A 23659-nucleotide genomic window follows, 5' to 3' on the forward strand; every position below is an offset into this window, starting at 1 on the left:
TATTTGTTGTAAGATTAATAAAATTCAAAGAATAGATAGCTCATGTGATGGAACATTAAGCGTGACATTTACATAAAGAACACTATTCTTAAAAGTATCTGTAGTCAAACTTTAATATAAATTGGGATAATAATATAGTACAGAGACTATTATGTATGTAGACTAATGACTGCATCTCATGGGTCATGAATGTAACACCTTAAATCCTGAATGCAATAAATCTTGCAAATAAATCTATTGTTCGAAAGAGTTTAGATGCTACATCATCATTTTCTCAAAACATGCATAATCTGATTTTTCTTAAAATCTCGCAGTGGAAAACAACATCATAAATATTTCAACAACATATAACAAATCTCAACAACCATATCTTAGGTCTCATAATATATCACCAACAATATCTCCAACCTCAGACATAATTAAACACAAGTCTCAACAATAATATAAATGCATAGCATTAAATGCGAAAGTCTCAACACTCCTAATCGGAGCCCTAAACTAGACTCGAAGAAAAAGATAAAGATGTATCTCCAAGCTAATCCTCGAGCACTCACAATCAATAAGAAATCAAACATGCATGCTATCTACACCATTTTTTAAAATAGTAATGCGGTTAACCAAACGACCACTGGAGGGTGAGATAATATTTCACATGATAAAATATAAACATAAAATAACATTCATGGATTTCAAGTGTTACACATATACTTATTATTCCTGGAATACTAACATCATGTGAATATTAAACTACCAACATTAATAAGTGTACAAGAATCACCAAGTCAAATATATTGCAAGAACAAAGCTTCCTATAAATTCACATTATTCACTAATCATATAAACCACCGAGTCACATAATTCACCAAATCACAATTTTCAGAAATTCACCAAGCCACGTAATCACGTATGATACTTTTCACATAAATCATATGCATGTAATGTTCTAGACACTCTCTACATCCATGTGGTACCATTTTGGATTCCGGAGATAATCTTACCGAGTGATCCACTAATGTTATCCCCATCAATTATATTTTTCACCAACTAACGTAAATCCTTATAGATTTTGTTCTTCACCAACTAACGTAAACCCTTACGGATTTCGTTCTTCACCAAAGACTCAACATGACATTGAATGCATGGACTTTCAATTAAAGACTCGACAATACACAAATCACAACTCTATATTATATAATTTACATCATCATATAATATCTTCATCAAAATCCACCGTTTGCATTATCAAGTATTTATATTCATACATTAACAAGTCACCAAAACCCACCATTTACATTATCAAGTATTTACATTCACCCATTAACAAGTCATTGTCACCAAAATCATCATCATAATTGTCATCATAATTATCTCGACAAAGAAGCAATGTTACTTCATAAATCATACATTGCATAATAGACGAACAATCACCCACAAGTGTAACTTGTGTTCAGGAGCCCATGTCCTTAAGGTCCTTGTCTTCATCATGATCTTCGAAGCCAGAGTCTTCGTCTGGTAGATATCCTCTTGCTTATTCTTCTTCGACTCCACTTCTAGCATGTTCCTTCACAGCTCCCTTGAGGAAAATCCATTTTGGTGTTTGACTTAAGTCTTCCACGTACTCAAGATGAGTCACAAGGAACACCTAATATTTCTTTTGGGTTCTGATGATAGTGCGCCCCTGTTCTCCATCGAAAATAAGACTAGTCTGAGCAAAGAACGATCTGCCAAGGATAATTGGAAAATTGTACCTGTCATTGGTGTCAACTATTACGATGTCCAAATTGAGCCCCTATGTTTATTGGAAAGTCGTATAGTATGTCTACTGCCATTTATTTCCTCCTCGCCATTGGCATACCCGATCACCTTGTGGTATGGAGACATCTTCAAATTCCCTAGTTCATCAGCCTTCTTCATACTCATAAGATTTGTATTTTCTCCGGAGTTTTAGAAGCCTTCTCCGATGTAATTCACCTCCACGTACACAAGAAGTGTAAAGCAACCTTAACCATAAAATCTAACTCCTACAGCTACCTCGAATGTGACGTGACATTCTTTTGAAAGTGATATGAAGTCCTCGTTAGATGAAGCAACAGTTGTTTTCATAAGTTATTGTAGAAACTTGTTGTAGCATAGACTTTGTTCCACCATTTCTTCGATTGACATTTTTACTTGGTACCTTTCGAGAATCTTGTGCAACTCTTTGAATTATTTGGCCACTTCGTTCTTTGTTTCTCTATTTCTTCCTGACGAGTTGATGGTCGGATATGATAAGTGTACCAAATCGTTTACCAAGTAATAAAATGATAAGTAGAGTATCATATCTAAAGGGATTGTCGTTTCGTCCAAACAACTCGCGTTACTTATTTTTGTAAGTTGACGATATAAAAGATAAAAGGGTTAGAAATGTTGCAATTTTTATCTGTTTGCAATAGACCAAGTTTACCTGTTTTGGTTGCATAAAAGTAAGCAGCGGTTAGGATTTTTCGAATCCCTCCTGTTTATATTGTTGGGGTGGATATATTGTCGGAAAGTAAGCTAATAAAAGAACTTGGAGTTCCCTTAAAAAAAGAATTTGGAGTTAGTTCACCAACCTAGGAATTTCTAATAAACATTAATGCACTACCATCATTCCTTCCTTGATTCAAACAAGATGGGTAATACAATAGCACTCTTTGTCTTTTTATTTTGACAAAAAGATCCTTTTTTTTTTAAGAGACCATTTTTTTGGCTCTTGATTTTTTTTTTCTTTTTTCTATTTTTTTTTTTGTGTGGATCCATGGTCATCTACATTTTTTTTCATTTTTGACAAATGTGTTCTACTGTTACCCCACCCCAAACTTAGTTTCAAGGCATGTGCAGTGATAAAAAATTTCCTATCTAACTCCAAGTGAAATTAAATAGGGTTCATGTAAGTGCAGGCCTGTGACATGATTTGTTACTAGTAAAGTTTTTTTTTTCGTCTGGAGGTTCAAAGTGGTTTCACAAAGGATAATAAGAATATAATAGGGTGGCTTGAAAGACTCTAGGTATGAAAGAAAAATTGCCTCGTATGTAATATAACCTAACCGATCGTTTGTAAAGAACAACCGCAAATTCAAGCAAAAGTAGCATTCATATGGAACAGTCATAATATGTATATTATAAATATTTAAGTATCTTGCAACCTAGAATGGATATGGAAATATTTGGTTATGAATATCACTAGTTATGCTATTCGGAAAAGAGTAGGTGATTCTATAAACACCTTCCCTAGCAAGCCCTTGAAAGATAAACATAAAATTATAATTATTTTTCAATAACTCTAAGGTACATCAATTAGTCCCTCTAACTCGTTTTTCTATTTCCCTTTTATTAAAATAAGTGATTTTCACATCTTTTACGTTTTTTATTTTGTGATTTCGTCGTCTTCGTGCGACGTTGGTTTGTTCGTCGTCTTTGTGCGACGTTGTTTGTCTTTCTTGTTTCTCTTAGGTATTTGATCGGTTCAGATTGTCAGATCAGCTTCGATCCAGTGCAGATTCAATCAATGACTTTGGCGTCATCCACGTTGCAGATCCGGAGACATGGCTATTCCGGAGATTTAAATATAGTCATATATGTAGGCATTTGTACCTTGCCGTTTTATGCTATTAGCATGGATGTTGTGAGCATGTTCACAGATTCATCATTTTTGTTTTTAGCGAATTTGCATTATATGGATGTACTCTATCAATTTGAATGAATGAATATTATTTATTTTTGTAAAAAAAAAAAAAAAAATATCTTGATCATCATCAAATTTCATTTTTCTTTTCATTTAAAATCTATATTTATTTTATTTGGCTTTTAACCATTCGTTTTAGACAATAGGCACATTTCAAAATTGAAATAATAGTGAAAAATGATTTAAAACATATTTGTATAAATCATGCATAAAATAGAGGATATAGTTTGAGAAGAGGGTCCTAACTCAAAGGATTGATTAGGACTATTTTGTTAACTATCGTGAAACTAGAAAATCATTTATAAGAATAAGTGCAATATAACAATTAGGGGAACATAGATATTCGAAAGAACTGATCTCATCTCTCTTCATATTTTCTAACCAAATCTATATTTTCTAACCGAATCTTTATTTTATGTTATTTAATTTTATGCAATTAGATCAAATCTAAACAAAATAATTTATACATCCTAAATATTTATTTTATTGCTAAATTGAGATTAACACAGTCCTCGTGGATACGAACTTATTTTATTATTTCGATAGTTTTTGGTACACTTGCCAATTGTTTATCAAGTTTTTGGCGCCGTTGTTGGGGGACTGTTAAATCATTTCAACTTGACAATTTTGTTTTTATTTAGGATTTCTGTCGTTTATATTTTTGTTTACATATTGAATTTTTTTTTTTGAAAAACAATTACGATTTATGCTCTTTGAATATATTTCTTTTTGTTTTGCTACTGAAAAGTTTCTCTGAGTTTTGTAGCAATGTGGGATAGTCGATCACTGGTAGATTATGAAGAGATTGAAATCCTACGTTATGAAAAATGCATGATATCTCTACATTTTAAAGGATTTGGAAAGAAGATTGAGTATGTGTTGCCATTTTTGTGGAGGTTATCATTGTAGTACCTTTTGCGAGGAGCAATACATAGTTAAAGAAAAAGAGGAGGAAGTGGTCAACATAGATTACAATACTCAACTTCAAAATATTTTAGATGATTTCTTGGTGTCAAATCAAGTTTCATTTGAGAAGTTTGATCTTCAGTGTGGTGATCTTATTGAGAAAGCACATGAGTCTCAGAGGAAGTTGGTTCAGATGGAGACTGAGTGTCACGAGATTGTGGTGGAAGAAAATCCCAAAGTGAAGAGTGTTGATATTTTCTCGAAAACTGGATCGACGGGGGTTAAGGAAATCACTCGTGCAGAAGGGTGCATGTCCTTCTCAAAGGTGGGAGAGTTCAAATGCTACAGGTTTAACAGTGGGTGCACGGGAGCATGTGATTCTTTGTGTCAAATTCATGAAATTCCTTCCAAACAAGAGGAAGAAGAAGGATGATATATTATTTCTATCATTTTTGCCACCCTAACAGTGGTTGAAGCGTCAAGCTCATTGACGTAAAAGAAAGCGCTTGCTGGAAGGCCACTCATCCTTTTTTTTTTTTTTTTTGTTTTCACCCCATGTGATTGAATCTGAACTTGTTTATTATTGATGAATTTGATTGTTTGTTGACTTTTTCCAGTTTAGTAACAAATGTTTGTTCAAGTGGTATTCCAAAAGTTCAAAAGGAGGAGCGACTTGTCTTTCAAAGGCGAAGTGTACAACAATTAAAGATAGGTAGTCACAACTCCCAGAAATCTAACACCGTAAGGTTCATGGCCAAATTTTATTTTTCCAATTTATTTATAAAGAGTGTTCCATGCATCTACATTTCTAGAACTTGCATTGTTTCTTTACTGTCGATTGATCTTTGTCATATACACACTGAGGCAAAAGTGTTTGGTCCCGTGAGCCTTTTGAAGCCTACCCTGATGTTGATTGATATTTTATCCTTTTCTTAACCAAATTGAGCCGGTAGGTTTAGATCTTTTTGTTCGGTGACAAACTACATTACAAACTTAGAGACTTTTAGGATTTATCCAAAATTGTTATATCTGAGTTAGGCATCGTAGAATGTTGCTAAATAATAAGTTTGGGATGGAGGTACTAGAGAACAAAAAAAGAACATTACCATGAACAATATGCCAAAATGGTGTATTCAAAATATATATATATATATATATATATATATATATATATATATATATATATATATATATATATAAAATAGAATGAAAAAGGGACAAAACATTCAAAATCCGAGTAACTTCAAACTCAATTTTTACAAGTATTCATTCTCTAGGCCTTTCTGTGAACCAATGACCAAATTAGATGCTCATGCGGCAAAGTACTCTTCAGGGACATAAAATTTCAAACCATTTGCCTGCAACCATTGGAAATAAATAAATAAAAGAATTAGATATAAACCTGCAAAGATAAAATGAAAATTAACATATTAATGACATCAAAGGTCAAATATTATTCAGAAGTATAACCGTCGCTTAAGACTATAAGGAAATTGCTCTATGCACCCCGTGGATTGCTCAACCTCTGAAATAAGCTTGGTGGGAGTTACAATCTGAGAGTTACGATCCAATAGGGGCTTTTGAGCAAACTGAGAGGCCCGTAGAGCAATCATCCGACAATAATATGTCCAATTTGATGAAATATACACCCATGAACTTAAACAGATGAAAGAGAGATGGATAGACACAAATGCGCTTGACTCAAAAAGAAAGAGAATTGTGCTCAAACTAATGCATTATTCATAATGTTATCAAATGCAGACCATGGTGGAAACAAAATCTGCCATTTTATGACATGGCGGAACCATCCTTCAAAAATTGGCGATGATGGTTGTAAAAAATTCCACACCCAAAATCCGCCATAGCCGGTATTTGACAATGTTATTCATTTAAGAATGATTTAAGCCTTACTGATAGGAACCAACTATTTCTAAAATGGTGCTCAAATCATAAGTTATTTCTTGGTCCTAAAATATTTTAACTACCTCTGCAAATTTAATATCAGCATCACTATGATCTGATTCTCTCCCAGCTGCATCACCGACATAAAAGGATCTACAAAGAAAATGCATGTTTTAACATTCTAAACCCTTTGTGGATAAAATATCATGTTATTCTACATAAATTATTTTAAATAAATTTAAGAATCCAAAATATAGCATCAATTGAGCTATCAAATAGAGGAAAAACTAACTCATCCATATCGATGGTAAGACCGGAGTTAAAGTGTTTCTCCATAAGTTGCCACATCCCTGGTTTTGGTTTCCGAAAAGGATCATCTTCCTCTGTTCCAGCTTTGCCCGACTTACCCTTTTTTCCAGCTTTGCCTGACTTACCTGTCCCACAAGCTATAAAAACCTGTATAGATAAAAATTGGATACTCAGCTCAGGTTCAAATACAGTTGCTACAATTTTTTTTGAAGAAGCTAAATTAGCCCACCCAAATACAGTTGCTACAAGCCTACAATGAATGGCGACAACCAAAGTTGTTGCAATTAAGGCGGCTTTCCAGCATACTGGTATGAAGTTGACAGCAATGTTAAACCTAGTCTATTTTAAGTGGTAACTGAAAAATAAGAACACAACTTCAAGAGCAGAAACCTAATAGCTTTTAAATTTCCAAATAACCAAAAGAATTAGGACAAAAATTCTCCTGTGACCTTTAAATTATTTTATTGTGCCAGATTGGTCCTTTATGTTTCTTTTTCCCATGTCGGTCTTTTAGTTTCATGACGTTAACGTCGTTGATCATCAAGTTTTCATTTAGGTTTGTCAAAAAAACTTACATTTACCGGTACGATGTTGACTTGTCGATTAAGATGCTTAGAAGGAAAGTGCAACTATGTATTCGAAAAAAAAAAAAAATCAGATTTTTAATTAATTATATATTAAAAAAACCAGATTGATGATTGGGCTTCTTCAAACCAGTAGTCCAGACTCTTCAAACTCAGAATCTGTAGTGGTAGAAAAATATATTCTTTCTTCAAACATGATTTTATTTCAGCCATGTAATGAAATGAAGCGGTTCTGACTTTGTTTTCTATCTCTCTACTTTTCATTTAAACTTTTTGTAAAGCCTACTGAGAAGACACGCCATTGTTAAGTGGGAATCCTAAATCGGCGCAACAACAGAATTTCACCTCCTTGGAGAAAGTTGTATGAAATTTAGCTGGTTGATTATTCATTATCCTTCTTTTTCTCAGGTTGAATTTCACCTCTTCGGGGAAAGCTGCTAACGAAAATTCTTAACATTTGAAAGCCTTAGCTACTGATAAGTTGTGATCTAAATTATCTTTTCTAGGTTTGTTTCCCTTTGGTTTACAATAATGATGATGATGCTGCAAATTAACACCGAGTTACAAGAGCCAGGAGCCATGCATTTTTTCTTATTGTAGCATGAAAAGTGGTTAAATATTTTCAATTCTGGGTTTGAAGAAACCCCTAATTATGGTTTAAAGAAATCCCAAATTATAGGTTTGAAGAATCCTAATCAATTTGTATTTATTATTTTGTTCAATAAAAATTTAGTGAAAAATTATGGCTTTTATATTGAATGACTTGTTAGACTTGCTATGTAAGCACTGCAATAGACAGCATCTTCATAGTGGCCAAATAAGCTTTTCTTTTAATGGACCCGTAAAGCCCTTATATGTTACAATAAAATAACTTAAAGGACCGTGGGAGCAATTTTACCTAGAATTGAAGATAAGTTTCGTAGGTGGAACTATACTATACTGCAAAAAGATGATCCAAAAGCATGATAAAAAGTAACTAAGACAGGCGAAATATCGTTGCATTTATAGTTTAATAGTTGAAAACAACATAAGCTACATTTGTATTACCAACAAACTCACCTGAATTGGGACCTTCACTTCCTCAATAAACTGATTTAGACGTCCAATTTTTGAGTCCACGGCTTTCTGTCTGCTGTTCTTCCAACGATCAATATTGGATTCATTGGTGAAAATTACCTATAGTAGACAACAACAACCACAGTAGATAGCATACTACATCGTAAGTTTCATACCAGAAGCACCACTGTGCTAAATAGGAAAGAGTATTAATTAAGTTTATGTAAGGGTGGCCAGCCAACCTATTATGTCGTAATTGAATAAAACGAATAGGAGAAGGAATCGGAAGGTATCGGTTGTTTTGAAGTTTCTATGGGTGGTTGGGAGAGAAGGCAGGCTCTCTAACTCCTGTATTATGTGTAGCTTCTGTACCTTCCGTTATTAATTGCCCATCCTATTTTTGTATTCTGTCCTAGTGAAACAATGTTTTCTAGTTATTTTAATCAATTAACCTGTCATTAATTCAGTATTTTCTATTTACATAGATACCAGTTCTAATATAAATTTCTATAATCAGCCAAAATTGAATAATAAGCTTTATTTTACAGATAAAAGGAACACACCAGCTTGTAGCCATTGTTGTATAAGCTTTGCAGTTTATCAGGAATTGAGGGATACATGAGAGACCAAGCATCTGGACCAACTCTGAAAGAAAAGATAATTTTCTCAAAAATTAGACACTTTCGGAAGGATAATAATGATGATGATGATAATAATAATAATAATAATAATAATAATAATAATAATAATAATAATAATAATAATAATAAAATAATAATAATAATAATAATAATATTAATAATAATAATATTATTATTATTATTATTATTATTATTATTATTATTATTATTATTATCATTATTATCATTATTATCATTATCATTATTATCATTATTATTATTATTATAATATCAAATCAAAAGGGTGATATTGATAAAATATATCCATTTTAAGAACTTGTTTGTGCTAGCACCACATAATGTCACCAGAAGCCTTTGATACTTCCATTTACACCCAAACCAATAGCATTAATGATCAAAAAGTTATGACTTCAGATGTAGACATACCTATTCACAGCAGTTTTCGCAAGACAACCATCAAAATCAAATGCAGCAATTTTACTTGAATCTTCCAGACCATCATCCTGCAAATTATCAAAGCATAGAACAAGGGGGAACATGTAAACCATACATAAAAGTGTATAACCATGCTGAAAGTACACACACACACCAAGGCCAATACTCAAATTCTCACCCGTTCAAGAAAAATGACTGTCTGGAAAGCCTTCCATTTAGGCAAAAGGGTAGCATCCTGGATCAGTAAAGTGGAGTAAAATTAGTAAGGATTGGTCAGTACATCGAAGCTGTCAAGTAATCGAATAAAGTATAAAAGTAAAAAATAAAAATAAAAAGGAGCCAAAACCTTGCCTTGTATGTGCTCTTGACATCAGAAACTGAAAAGTTGATATTAATCGCAGCTTTGACATCAGAGGTGGATAACTGCAAGCAATAAATATGAATAACAAAAAGAATTAGGATTTAGGGATAAAAAATAATTACCAATAATACGCAATTTGAAGGAGAAAATAAAAATTCGAAAATAACATAAACCAACAATACACGGCTTCTGATTTAACTGTATACATCTTTTCCAGATGGATTCGACTCATTTTAGTCGCCATATGTCATCTGATTCACCAAAAAAATAAATGATTCTTCTTTCTCATCATCCTCATCTCTCTTTGGCTCCCCATCGCCACTGTCACCATCCCCCTCCCCCTCTTCCTGTTTTACCGTGTTGGGTACTGCTATACTGCGTACTGCCATATGTTTATCTTCATTACTCATTCTGAGATTTCTCTCTAACATACACATCGTCGTCTCAACATATATCTTGCTCTAATTCCATAGCTTATGACTCTGTCATCCGAAGAATCTATTTTTATTTGCTTCATGATTTACATTTCTCTCTAACATACACATAGTCATTTCAAAATATCTCTTGCTCTAATTCCATAGCTTATGACTCTGTCATCCAAAGAATCTTTTTTAGTTGCTTCATGCTTTTCATTTTCTATAATAACTAAGCCCCACACCCAATGACAACTTTTGTTTTCTGTTTTTTTTCTTCTTTCGAACTCCATGTTTTTCTGGGAACGAAAAAGGCTATTTGCAGATTTGAGGGTTTTTGTGAGATTTAAACAACGATTGTTACTTTACTTCAGATTTAGGAATGCAAAATGGGAACTGGTTTGGGCTGCGATGATGGGAATTATGTATTGTATTGTCATAGGCATATTTATGCCTCGCGAAATGTTGAACCGATAAGTTGAATTAGTATAACTATGATATCCGCATGATACACTATAAGAGGAAGAGTGGAGATAAAGGAAAGTAAACATTGGTTTTGGACGGGGAGGCTAGAGAGAGTGGATAAGTAATGTGGGTGAAAGAAAGGGTTGAACAATATTTATTTTGGTCAATTTTGACTTCAGTTTGATCTTTGCTAACAGAGATAACATATATAGCTAGACATCCAAGAGTCTACATAACACTAAACATGCTACATAATAACTTCAAACGACATTAGGTGGGATAACCACTATGGGACAAACATAAATGTTTACTCTCAAATCAAAACCATTGTTTCCAATTTTTGTAAGATCTGGGATAAAATTTTAAAATATTCTCATCAGGGTGCAGAAACCACCACCCATTGTAGTCAGGATCGAGTGCTGGCTCGTAGGATCGTACGATTCTACTTCCTATAGCACCTTGACGCTTACACTTTACTCCGGTTCGTTTTTGCCCTGTTTTCCTCTGTTTTTTATTGTTTTTCCTCTATTTTCTCTATTTATTTCTGTCAACTCTATCAAAAACCTACCGATCCTACTAACGAACCGTGTTACGTTCCTCGTGTTTTCGTTCTTTCACCGGCCGACCGGTCCTCCGTAGGACCTCGATCCTATACCCACCTATCTCTCCCCAAGCTACACAATATGTAATTCAAGAACTCTTTACCAGTGCACGTGCTTACTTTTGTTTTCTTTGAATCCCTTTCTTCAGCATCTTGCTCTTCATTTTGTATGCCTTTCGTTTTTTTACTAGCCTGCCATAAAAGAAGTGTAACATACAACCAAATGCTCATTAGTGCAAGCAATAATCATGAAGAACAAAGAGAAAAAGATCATCAGAAAACCAAACGACATAAACAAACATCTTTTCCAGATACATACATGTTCAGAATATCAAGTAAGGCTTCCATATAATTACAAAAAATAACATTCAAACGCATTTCCTTTTCAACTTTAAAATGTTGTCACAGCATTTCCAAGCATAAATGTAATGCTTTTTCAAAAAACATTTCAACTTCAGGTTCAAGGAAGATGTTTCCATTACACACTTCGGATGGATTTAGTATTATACAAAATGTGTTCAAATTTGCCATGGATGCATTTGGAGAGATTATGCAATTTTTTGTTGACCAATATGCCGTTATAGACTATTGAGTGTCATTAGCTAGAGATCATTATCAAATTTTGATTTAAATACTATCTGATTCAGACTTAAATTTGTATCATATTCATTTCATTCTTGGTCCCACCTTCAAACGAGTGTCTAATAAAGTTATAACCTAAGTTTTGTTTGGCTGTCTACTGTTTGTTGTCTTTGGCTTCATAGAAACAGGATCATTTTTAAGGATGGTATATCTAATGGGTTTGGTTTAATAAACCATATCACACTGGTGCCTTGGAGTAGGTTTGTAAATTACAAGTTACAAGGCAGGAAGGTTACATTATGGTTTTGCTGAATGGTGCACTAACTCTCTAATATGTATTCGAAGCGATTTTTGAACTAAATTTTTGCATCAAATTGGAGTATCCCTTGTACTCTTCGTAACAATATTCATGTTGCTTATAGAAAGAAAAAAACCTAAGTTTCATTGGGAAACAGTCACATTAATATTTATATTAGTGGCTCATTGCTTTCATATTGCACCGACTAAACTACTCACTTTCAAATTCGAGATGTGCGGATTAAAGGCATAAAATGCAGATAAAAAAATTTGAGTCAGAAAATGGAGCTCTCACCTCTGCAGAGTTGTCCTCCTGTTCAGTAAATAACTTCGTGAGAGCTTCCTGGTCACCGCTCTGGAAATACATCAATAAATAAATAAACGTCAAATAACTCTTGCGGTCCTTTCGGATTTATTATAGAACATTATGGTGTAATTTGATCCATGTAGCAGACCCCACCTAATGGGATAAGGCTTAGTTGTTGTTGTAGTTTTTGTTGTTTATCTTTTGCGGTCTTTTAAGTTAGATGTTTGAGCAAGTTAGTTATTTAAAAAAAAATTGTAACAAATTGGACTTTTAAATCATAGAATATTTACATTGTTATCCTTTTTTGATTCAATTCTGTTAAAAGTGCTTACATGACCTCTTAACATTGAGGTGCTAGTCCAAAAAGTGCTTATGACACCAAACATGATTACTTACGCATGTTTTCTTCTTGTTTTCGAATTCAAACCTAAATTTACATATAAATCAAGTAATCGATTTTATTTCAAACTTATAATGAATAATACACCTATGGAAACAACCTTGATGGATAGAATTGGATCAATCTTGAACTGTTTTATAACATGCCCAATACAGTTGGAAAAGCCATTCTCATTAGACATACCAACTTATCATTGAACAACCACATAAACAGTTTTGAATTGTGTTTGATGAAAAAAGGGTAATGGTGGGGACATTTTATAACTTAAAACCAATATGTTCCAAAAAAACTTAAAGGACTAAGGCCTTGTTTGGATAAACAGCTTAATTTTCATTCATGATAAGCGCTTATATGTAAGCTATTTCTACAATAAAAGATAAAACGGCAATGGTCATTTTGGTCTCTGAATGTTTAACTTAACGAATAATCACAGACTCACAGTAGTCCCTCAATATATACAAATTTCAAAATAGTCCCTAATTGTGCACTTTGTAAGTCAAAATAGTCTCGGACGATAAAATAATTCCTCAATACTCACAATAACTCTTCATATAAGAAAGGAAATGACAATAAATAAGTACTTATAAGAACTGATATGAAAATAAGCAATTATATTGAAGGACTAATATGACAATATTACACAATTATTTTAATGACAGGGCTATTTTGACTAACAAAGTGCACAATCAGGACAATTTTGAAATTTCGATACAATGAAAAACCATTATGACTACTTGTTACACATCCAGGACCAACATGACTATTAGCCAAGATAAAATAATGATAAGCCCTTAAATGTAAGCTATGCTATTTCTACAATAAAAGATAAAATAAAGTTAGATTGTTATCTTAGAAGTTATAAGCTGTCTACTCGAGCTTATGAGAATAACTTGAAAACAGCTTACGAAGATGTCAAACAGTCTCACGAATGTTTAAATAAGTGTGTAACTTCAAAAAAAGATGATGAACGAAAATGTATAAAAAGAAGAAAGAAAATCACCTTCAACGAGGAAAAGCCGGTAATTTTATCAATTGAGGAGTGAGAGGAGGGTACAGTGAAGCAAGTGAGGTGGTGCCATTTAGTAACATCGAAGCCTCTACTCTTGTCTTTTGTAATCAAACCCAATCTTAGGGTTTTAGATTGTATAGCTTCTGAGCATTTCTTGCACGTCGAACGGTTAGACTTTGCGTACTCCGCCACAACGGATGACTCCGACGGCGCCATTGTATGACGATAGGCGTTCAACAAAACTATTCTGGAATGAACAGGAATAGGAATGAAGAATTTGATACAACTTAACATAAATAAATAGTTACAATACAATTTAAAATTATGAAATTTGAGTTATAAGCTTTGGTGAATGGTGTAACGTTATCAAATAATGTTGCAAATTTTGGATTGTTGAAAGTGTAAAATAGAGAGCATAGTTTATTACCTATAAAACTGAGAAGACTCGCAGATCAGATGGAAGGAACTGCGCAGCGCGTGTGCTTTGAATGAAACAAACGACTACTTTGGTTTTTGGGGTTTAAGAATATGAAATTGAAAGAAATAATTTGGACAGTTAGATTAATCGAATGGTGGAGGATGTCTTGACTGTGTAATGTACAATTTTCGTCACTGCAGGAAGTCTGTTTGTGGTATTGAAAGAAATTCTATGTTGGTGGCTTGATGGTCTTGGGTTCAGCTCCTCAAGAATTATATTTTTCTACTTTAATTTATTTATTTTTTCAGCTCAATTCAATTCAACTCTCATCTACCTATAGAATTATTAGGACTGTTATTTACAAATAAAAATACAGAAATAATTCTGTCTCTCTATTTTTCCTGCAGCAGGTATCTCTCTCCTCTCCCTCGTCGTTCTTCTCTCTCTCGTTCCCTGACTTCTCTCTCTCTGGAATCTAGTTGCGGTGAAGGCGGAGGAGGAGATGAGAGGTCCGATTGTGGTGGTGAAACGAGGTGAAAAGGATGGCGATGGAGTATAGAGTTGTTGTAGGAGACGGCGACAGTAGTGGTGAACGTGCTCGCTAGTGGTAGTAGTGGTCTGATATGAAGGTGTCAGAGAAGGAGGAGGAGACGAACGTGATGTAGGAGGCGGTGGCCGGTGAGAGTTCAGGCGGCGGAGGTGGTGATGACAATGGTTGTGGTGGGTGAGGTGGATCTGAGAAGATGCTTGAGGTAGAAAGAGGGAGGCCGTGATGGAGTTGAAGTAGGCGTCGAGGAGGGAGGAGGCATCTGCAGATCTGAGTTGGACGACGGTGGCTGGACGGATAGTGGCCGAAGGATGGTGAGAAAGTCGACCAAAAGAGGGAAAGAAAACATAAATTAAAATTAAAATTTGTGAATAAATACTGTATAAATATACTGTAAACAGTGTTTGATGTCTAATTTGTGTTTGTATTTTGATGTCAAGTTATCGTTGCTCATAAAAATACAATATAACTTTTTCTTTTTATATCTTGGCTCATTCTTGTAGTATAAAATAGCAAAGCTCTAAAACCAAACATTATAATTATTATTTCAAAAAATAAAATAAAACAAACATTATAAATTTTTTTTTTCCTTTTTAAAAAAAAAAATGTGTTTCTTTCCTTCAAGGGCTCTCTCTTTACTATGAGAGTCAGGTTTTCAATTTCGTAAGATCGGCTCCGTTTACGGGTTAAAGTTTAAACCTCAGATGTAACAGCCCGTTTTTAGCTAGGATTATTTTATTTATATATTTATTATATGTGCTTAATTGTCTTTGTTTGTATTTGATTTGGGATTAGTTGATTTTTGGCCTAGAATGATATTTTGGTCATTTTAGAGGCTAAAGGTATTTTGGTCTCTTTGTGAGAAAGGTGAAATTAGTAATTTTATTTGAGAATGTTATTTTTGATGTTTTAGAGAGAATAATTATTTTACTAAGTTAGAGGTAATTAGTGGTAATAAATTATTAGATCGTAATTGAGGTAGCAATAAACGTCACAAGAAAGGGGGGGTTTGAATTGTGACCCTTTTAAAATTATTCCTGAAACTTTAAATTAGATTTTATGTACTCAAGAAAGATCTTGGTAAATATTAGTTGAACAGATAAATATTAACTTTATGTATAAAGGACCAGAACGTTTTGGAAAGATATAATATAAGTGTAGAATGTTAAAACAATAATAAACTGAATTTTAAACATTTAGTCAAGTATTAAGCAGTTGTTTTATCTTGGACCAGAATGTTCTGGAGGCAGTTTAATTTATCAGAATAATATGAGTTAAGTTAGGACCAGAGAACTCTGGATTAATATGGTTGAGATTAGGACCAGAATGTTCTGGAGGTGAATATTAAAGCTTTGTGATAATGTGTGTGTTTAGTGTGTATAAGTAAGAGAGAGAGAGAGAGAGAGAGAGAGAGAGAGAGAGAGAGAGAGAGAGAGAGAGAGAGAGAGAGAGAGAGAGAGAGAGAGAGAGAGAGAGAGAGAGAGAGAGAGAGAGAGAGAGAGAGAGAGAGAGAGAGAGAGAGAGAGAGAGAGAGAGAGAGAGAGAGAGAGAGAGAGAGAGAGAGAGAGAGAGAGAGAGAGAGAGAGAGAGAGAGAGAGAGAGAGAGAGAGAGAGAGAGAGAGAGAGAGAGAGAGAGAGAGAGAGAGAGAGAGAGAGAGAGAGAGAGAGAGAGAGTAACACAGGAGAGTTATCCTGGTTCACCAAACCCGGCTACTTCCAGTCCCCACACTTCGTGTGAGATTGTCCACTATAGTATGCAGTTGGTAGAAACTTCTAACCAACACTATAAGGTCTTGATCACACCAGATCAGTCCGTAACCACTGTATTATCAACCTCAGCAGGCTTCTACAATTCTTTGCTTTCGCACAAGAAAGGTTGGAACTCTTCCTATCTCAAACTATTAAGCCCAATAGACTTGAGATCTAGTTATCTCTTTGTAAGGTGATTTGTTTGGATCGAATGTCTCAAACAAAAGTAATAAAAATGTTGTTTGGATCTGGCGTCTCAAACAAAAGATGTGTAGGATGTTGTTTGGAACTTTATATGTCAAACAAACTATCCTTGTACAAACTTAGAAATATGTTCTCAATGAGAAAAGATGATTGAAGAGATTGATAGCTTTTGCTTTGAGAGAGATAAATGCTTTGTATTTCAAACTCTTGCATTTCTCCTTCAATGTCCTCTTCTATTTATAGAGCTGAATCCCTTGGAGAGCAAGCCAATAAAGAGCTGTTGTGCTTCCATTTTGAATTTGAATTATGGCTCCAAAGAGACTTGGGGAGAAAGCATGTAGAGAATGTTTCTTCAGTTTTGCCCAGATCATTCTCTCAGTTCCAACCAAAACTTGAACGAAATTGTAGAGCACATGCTTGCTTAGTTGGTGATGAGCTGTGATCAAGCCTTGGTAACTTGCTGCCCACTTGATGATGTTTGCTTAGATCATCTTGATGATGTCATGTAACTTGGAGATAAAGATTAATCCTTTGAATATTCCTTTTCCTCAAAATTCCTTAAAGGATCGAAAAAGCCACATGAGGGCCCAAGGATAATTTTTATTCTTTTTGCTTCCAACACATGTGCAAGAATATAATTTATTTCCTTTGTTTCTTTGTCCTTTAATGCATTTCCAAGAACCTTGATTTCTTTCCTCTTTAAGTGAGACAAAAGAGAATATTTGCTTTGGTCTTGATCTTAATTATGCATATCTTGATAATTCCCCAAAAAGCTCATATTTGTTCATATCCATTTTCAATAAAGATTTTGTTATCCCTTGTGAGTGCCAGAACGTTCTCTTGCTTTTACTAAACATTCTCATGAAACATTTCTCACAAAATTCATTAGTAGATAACAATATAGATTAAAGTAAATATGTTTGTTATCTTTAAAACATCAATAAAAGATTTTGCTCTCAACAGTAATAATTAGACGTTTTGGGGTCATAAGCTTTTTGGCTTAATTGCACTTTTGGACCCCTATCTTTCTAAAAGTTGCGGTTATGGACCCCTAACTAATTTAAATACAAAACAGCCCCCTATGTTTTGATTCTTTGGCAGTTTTGGACCCCGAAGGCAAAAAAAAATAAAAAAATAGACACGTGGCACCTCACTTAGGGTGCCACGTCAGCGTTGACCGAATCAACAATGGACTAGGGGTCCAAAACTCCCAAAGAATCAAAACATAGGGGGCTGTTTTGTATTTAAATTAGTTAGGGGTCCATAACCGCAACTTTTGAAAAGATAAGGGTCCAAAAGTGCAATTAAGCCAAATTTTTTGTGTGAATTATAACTTTTGTGATTTTTTTTATGATGAATTTTGTGCTCTTAATTTATGTGTAATGAAATTCTAGCGTACTTGTTTTAAGATGTTTTAAGCAATGTTTCAACGTTTAAAACACAAACAACAAATGTTCCGTTTAATGTTCCAACATCATGCAGTAAACAAATAAAAAGCATGAAAATAAATGACACGAAAGTAAAGAACACAATGAGTTTGTTGACCCAGTTCGGTGACAAACACACCTACTCTGGGGGCTACCAAATCAGGAAGGAAATCCACTAGTGTAGTCTTTATTCTATAGCTCCCAGCAAACTCTTTGTTTACACTAAAGACCTAGGACCTACCTGTATTGATTTCAACCTATGAACTCCTAGATCTGATATCTCATCTCACTATCTTACAGTCAATCACAGCCCCTGTGATTATCAGACTTATAACAAATAAATGGTGAATTTACCTTCAAACAAACAACTGCAACCTTGCTTAACAACTTTGGCGTAGCACACAAGAGTTTATAACTCAACACACAGTCCTTAACATGTATCAAACTGATACAAGAAAGGCTCACAATAAAACAGGACTAAACTTGAATCAACACGATACAAGAGTAGAACACACAAAGACTCAAAACCCTAAAATCTAAACTTTATATAATGACGGCTTGAATGATCAATTAGGTCTTGAAGCCTTCCTTATATACTGAAGCAATATGGGCTAATAAACGATGTTGGGTTTCAGAACAAAGCAAATCGTTCAGCTAATCTGCATAACAAGAATCAGAGAAAAATTTGGAAAGTCCTAAAATGTAGGAACATCTTTAGGAACGTCCAAAACAGCTTCAAATATTTCCTAAAATATAATCACATCTTTAGGAATATTCCACAACTGATTCTATAAAGATATGCGCGTTGCTTGGTCAATAAGATAAGGAAATATGGTTTCCTTAAATAATATAAAGCACGTGTACAAACAGGCATGAAACAAGGCACACTGAACCGTGTCAGGATGTTGGAACATCGTATCCAACATCTTACAAAGATGCCTAAAATATGTAGGAACATTGTATCCAACAACACAAACATGAATTTTTTTTAACCAAAAGAAGTAGCTAGCAATTAGGTAGACTACCAAAAATTATATATAAAAGGAACTAGGGAAAACAAGGAAATAGGGGGGGGGGGGGGGGGGGGGGGACCAAACCAAAAACCCCTTAATATGTTACAAACTTGAAATTATGTAACCCTAATATATCCTTAACAAAAAAAGCACTAATACAATCAGGCAGATGTAACCAAACGTTAGATTAGGGACATTAAAACCAGCACTTGCTAGGGTATCTGCACACTGATTACCTTCCCTATAAATATGTCTAGCAAGGAAATTCATTTTGGAAGTCAGCATGATACAATTCATCCATCTATTTCTTAGTTTCCATGGAACTAATGAATGGTTTTTGAGGGCTTTGAGGACAAACTGGGAGTCCACCTCTAACCAAAGATTTTTCCAATTATGAGAATCTGCAAGTTTCTATGGCCCTTATTGCACCAAAGATCTCTGCGTGAAGTGCATTGCCCAAACCAGTGTTTTCTCCAAAGCAAAGCAAAAAATCCGAATTACTATCTCTGAAGATTCCCCCACAGGAAGATTGATTACTATTTGTAGACCCATCAGTGTTACACTTTATCCAATTCGGAGATAGTGGAATCCAAATTACCTCAATTACCTGAGGAGCTCAAGGAGGGTGTAGCTTCACACTGAATTTTCTCAACATAAAATTGGTGACATCAAGAGTGGCTCTCCAAGGAATTTTTGTGTTTTGAAATCTAAGTTGATTTCTAGCATACCAAACACCGTTGAAAATGTTGATTAGGGTAGCAACAAGAACAATCTTACATTGTGGATTTCAGGAGTTATTGCACAAATCCCAAACATCTTCCTTGGTTTGAAAGTTAAGAGTGCAATTGATTGTTCCAACAAATCATCTCCATAAATTAAGGACGTATGTGCATTCAAAGAATAGATGGAAGGATGATTCCACTGTTGAATTGCATAGAGAACACATTGATGGAAGGTGAAAACCCCTAGACAACAAACATGGATATTTGTTTTAGCAATAATGCAGCCAATACAAATACCCAGTAATCTCCCCCTTTGGCAAATTTTTGGCTAAAACAAATTAAGGCCAAGTACAAATAAATAGAGGGATACAACTGACATTCATTTCCTCAAGTAGCATGAACTCATACTTATGAAGAAACGGCTAGCACACACACACACACACAGTCTAAAGAGACACCTTAGATACATTTCCTCGAGTCATCACGAACACATATTCAAGAAGAAGGAGTAGCAAGACAATATCACTAAAGAAGAACTAGTGTGCAGAAAAGAATACCTCACACAATCTTTAGTCATAGCTTCAACCAAACAAACATGAAGAAAGAAAGCATCATACTCTTAACAGAATTTGAGTTAAGAGAGAAGAGGTATTGCATATATCAGAGACATGCAACAACGGATAAGATAGGAGCATAGTCTCACAAGAGCAGAAGAAAAATAAATTCCTATGCTATAGTCAACAGATCAGGGATAACTAAAATCCCACATAGGTTTGGATATTCCAACATCCTTCACCACATCAGACAGGAGGACCTGTCACACATATAGTAAGGGAAAAAATAATTTTCTCATACTTACAGAGTACTAACATGAAGATGTTTAGCACATCATACTCCAGATCCTGTCAAACAACTTGAACAAGTTCAAGTACATATTATAGTATCACTCCCCCTCAAAATAAGAATCTATGAATGACTACTAAACGTATTCCACTACTCCCCCTGAACACATGCATATGGAAGATATTTTGAGAAACAAAAAAAAAACTCCTAATGCATAGATAAATGAATACTTCAGTCTGCTTAATTATTTCATTCCTAGTTACAGAATCATTCACTTGAAGTGGAGCATTTGTTTCTTGAACTGATGTTGTTTCTTGAACTGGTGTTTGAACATCAGGAACTCTTTCTTCAGTGACATCATCTATCACCACATTGATGCATTCCATTATAACCGTGGTTGTGGAATTGAAAACTCTGTAAGCTCTGCTATTTGTAGAGTATCCAAGAAAAATCCCTTCATCACTTTTGGGATCCATTTTCCTTCTGTATTCTCTATATGCCAGTATGTAGAATTTGCTACCAAAAACATGAAAATACTTGACAGTAGGTTTTCTTCCCTTCCATAACTCATATAGAGTTGTTGTAGTGACAGTTCTTAGGGTAACCTGTTGGGTATTTCTATTAGCTGCATTGTTGCTAAAACAAATATCCTTGATCTATAAGTTGGAACCAAAGTTTCAACATGTGTTTAGGCGTCTCTGGAAGATGTTGGATACGATGCTCCAACATCCTGGCACGGTTCAGTGTGCCTGAGTTTTCACCTGTTTGTACACGCACCCTTTATTGTTTAAGGAAACAATATTTCCTTAACTTATTGATCAAGCAACACGCATATCATCTAAGAATCAGTTGTGGAATATTTCTAAAGTGTATTTTATATTTTGGGAAATATTTAATATTGTTTGGAACGATCCTATAAATGTTCCGACATTTTAGGACTTTCCAGATTTGTTTCTGATTCTTGTTTTGCAGATTAAGCTGAACCGATCTGCATTTTGTTGAAGCCCAACGAATTATTTAGCCCAAGCTGCTTCAGCATATAAGGAAGACTTCAAGACCTAATGTTCATTCAAGCCGTCATTCTAAAAGTTTAGATTTTTCGGGTTTGAGTCTTCATGTATTCTGCTCTTGTATCGTTTGTGATGCAAGTTTAGAATCTACTGTGTGTTCTTTCTTACATCGTTTGTGATACTTGTTAGGACTGTGTGTGAGTATTGATTACTCTTTGTACTACACCGAAGTTGTGAAACAAGGTGCTAGTTGTTTGTGTTGGAAGGTAACCCCCTCTTTCTTTAACATACGTCATGAAGGACATACTTCCCGTGGAGGTGATAGTCCCGTCGATAGGAGTTCCGCTAAAATCCAAGCTTGATTGAATTTAAATTCATGACGACCTTGTACAACTATATCAAAAGAGGTTGAAACAAAGTTCCAACAAGAAGGTTCGTCCCCGTATAGTTCAAGGAAGAGACTTTGTGCCCAAAAAGGTACTACCATTCCAACTAGACTCCAGGGGCAAGTGGACGCCTAACTATGAAGGCTCGTGTGCAATGACTTTTACAACTATGGATGGTAACAAACTCGCACGTCCTATGAATGCCAGTGCAGTCAAGAAATACTTTGTCAAAAATAAAAGCTAGATAAGTCGCAAACCTGAAATGGCGGCTTAGGCAAAAATGAGCGTTTCGGTGGACTAAAACCCGAAAGGGCGGCCCAGGCAAAAACTAGAGACATGAATAAAAATGACTATCCTGATAGATTGAAAACCCGAAAGGGCAATCTATGCAAAAGTTAAGGATCAAAAGACAAAGTAACTGCATCCGACCAGACTCAGTCCACTTGGGGCATCCAGTTAGCAAAAGACCTCCGATTCGAAGCATCTGCAGATCAAAGACTTGGAACAGGGGCATTCAAAGTTGTTAAGGAGAAAAGCGGTTATTGTGTTCAATGTACCTTCCAATACATTTACCATTTTCCAAATTTTTCAAAGATCCGTGGAGCATTGCCATTGGCAGGTCACCACTCAATTCATCAAATTTGAGCTTGTGCCCATTTATTTGGAACTCTCATTTATTCTATTTGCAAAATTTCTTCTATTTTTTATGACAATACTTAAAGCAAAAAATTTCAAAAATACAAAACTTTTTTTTACATCTTTTGAAAAGTGTGAACAACAAACACACTCTCTACGAACTCGTGAGTAGGTGAAGCATACATAAACATTCGCCTCGAGAACGGTTACTGTAACGCCCTCTCTAATTATTTGATTATTTAAATGAGTTTAGAATATACTTATATGATTTGTATGATTTATATGATTTATTTTGATGAGTGATATTTTGATATGTTATATGTTGGTATTTATTAGTATAATATATATATTATTTGATTTAGAAATACATATGTTATTGGATTTAGAAATATATATATATATGTTATTTGATTTAGAAATATATATATATGTTATTTGATTTAGAAATGTATATATGATTTGTTGTAAAGGGGTATCTATACCTAAAGGCTCAAATTGGCTTAACAAAGGATATTTGAACAATTATATCAAGGTAGGCTCAAAAAGGCACAAGGTACCAAGCACTTGCCTTAGTGTGTACAAAACAAGACCAATCAACACATAGAGAAATATCGCAAGTTCTAGAAACAGCAGTTCCATGGAACACTTATATATGTAAAATTGAAAAAATAAAAATGTGGCTATGAACCTTACAAGTTGAGGTATCTAGAAGTTGTGGCTACCTAATTCCTTG

General features: G+C 34.4%; 1 protein-coding gene across 2 annotated transcripts; it reads right to left on the reverse strand.

Moving 5' to 3' along the window:
• Nucleotides 1-5688: 5688 nt before the first annotated feature.
• LOC25497280 (polynucleotide 3'-phosphatase ZDP) lies at nucleotides 5689-15291 on the reverse strand. 2 transcript variants are annotated; one of them, XM_013597150.3, is made up of 12 exons: nucleotides 14399-15286; nucleotides 13963-14218; nucleotides 12551-12610; nucleotides 11497-11568; nucleotides 9888-9959; nucleotides 9715-9771; nucleotides 9528-9604; nucleotides 9024-9105; nucleotides 8464-8580; nucleotides 6804-6967; nucleotides 6595-6664; nucleotides 5689-5967 (listed from the first exon to the last, which is right to left on the reverse strand). In XM_013597150.3, exons 2-12 carry the CDS (start codon nucleotides 14185-14187, stop codon nucleotides 5920-5922), a joined length of 1044 nt encoding a protein of 347 aa, XP_013452604.2. In that variant the 5' UTR covers nucleotides 14188-14218; nucleotides 14399-15286; the 3' UTR covers nucleotides 5689-5919. The 2 variants fall into 2 exon arrangements, with proteins under 2 accessions (XP_013452604.2, XP_039682687.1); XM_039826753.1 differs by lacking the exons at nucleotides 5689-5967; nucleotides 6595-6664 and adding an exon at nucleotides 8303-8343 and having other exon boundaries at nucleotides 6824-6967; nucleotides 14399-15291.
• Between the last annotated feature and the right edge of the window lie 8368 nt (nucleotides 15292-23659).

The sequence above is a fragment of the Medicago truncatula genome, chromosome 6, assembly GCF_003473485.1.
Source record: "Medicago truncatula cultivar Jemalong A17 chromosome 6, MtrunA17r5.0-ANR, whole genome shotgun sequence".
NCBI classification, from domain to species: Eukaryota; Viridiplantae; Streptophyta; class Magnoliopsida; order Fabales; family Fabaceae; genus Medicago; species Medicago truncatula.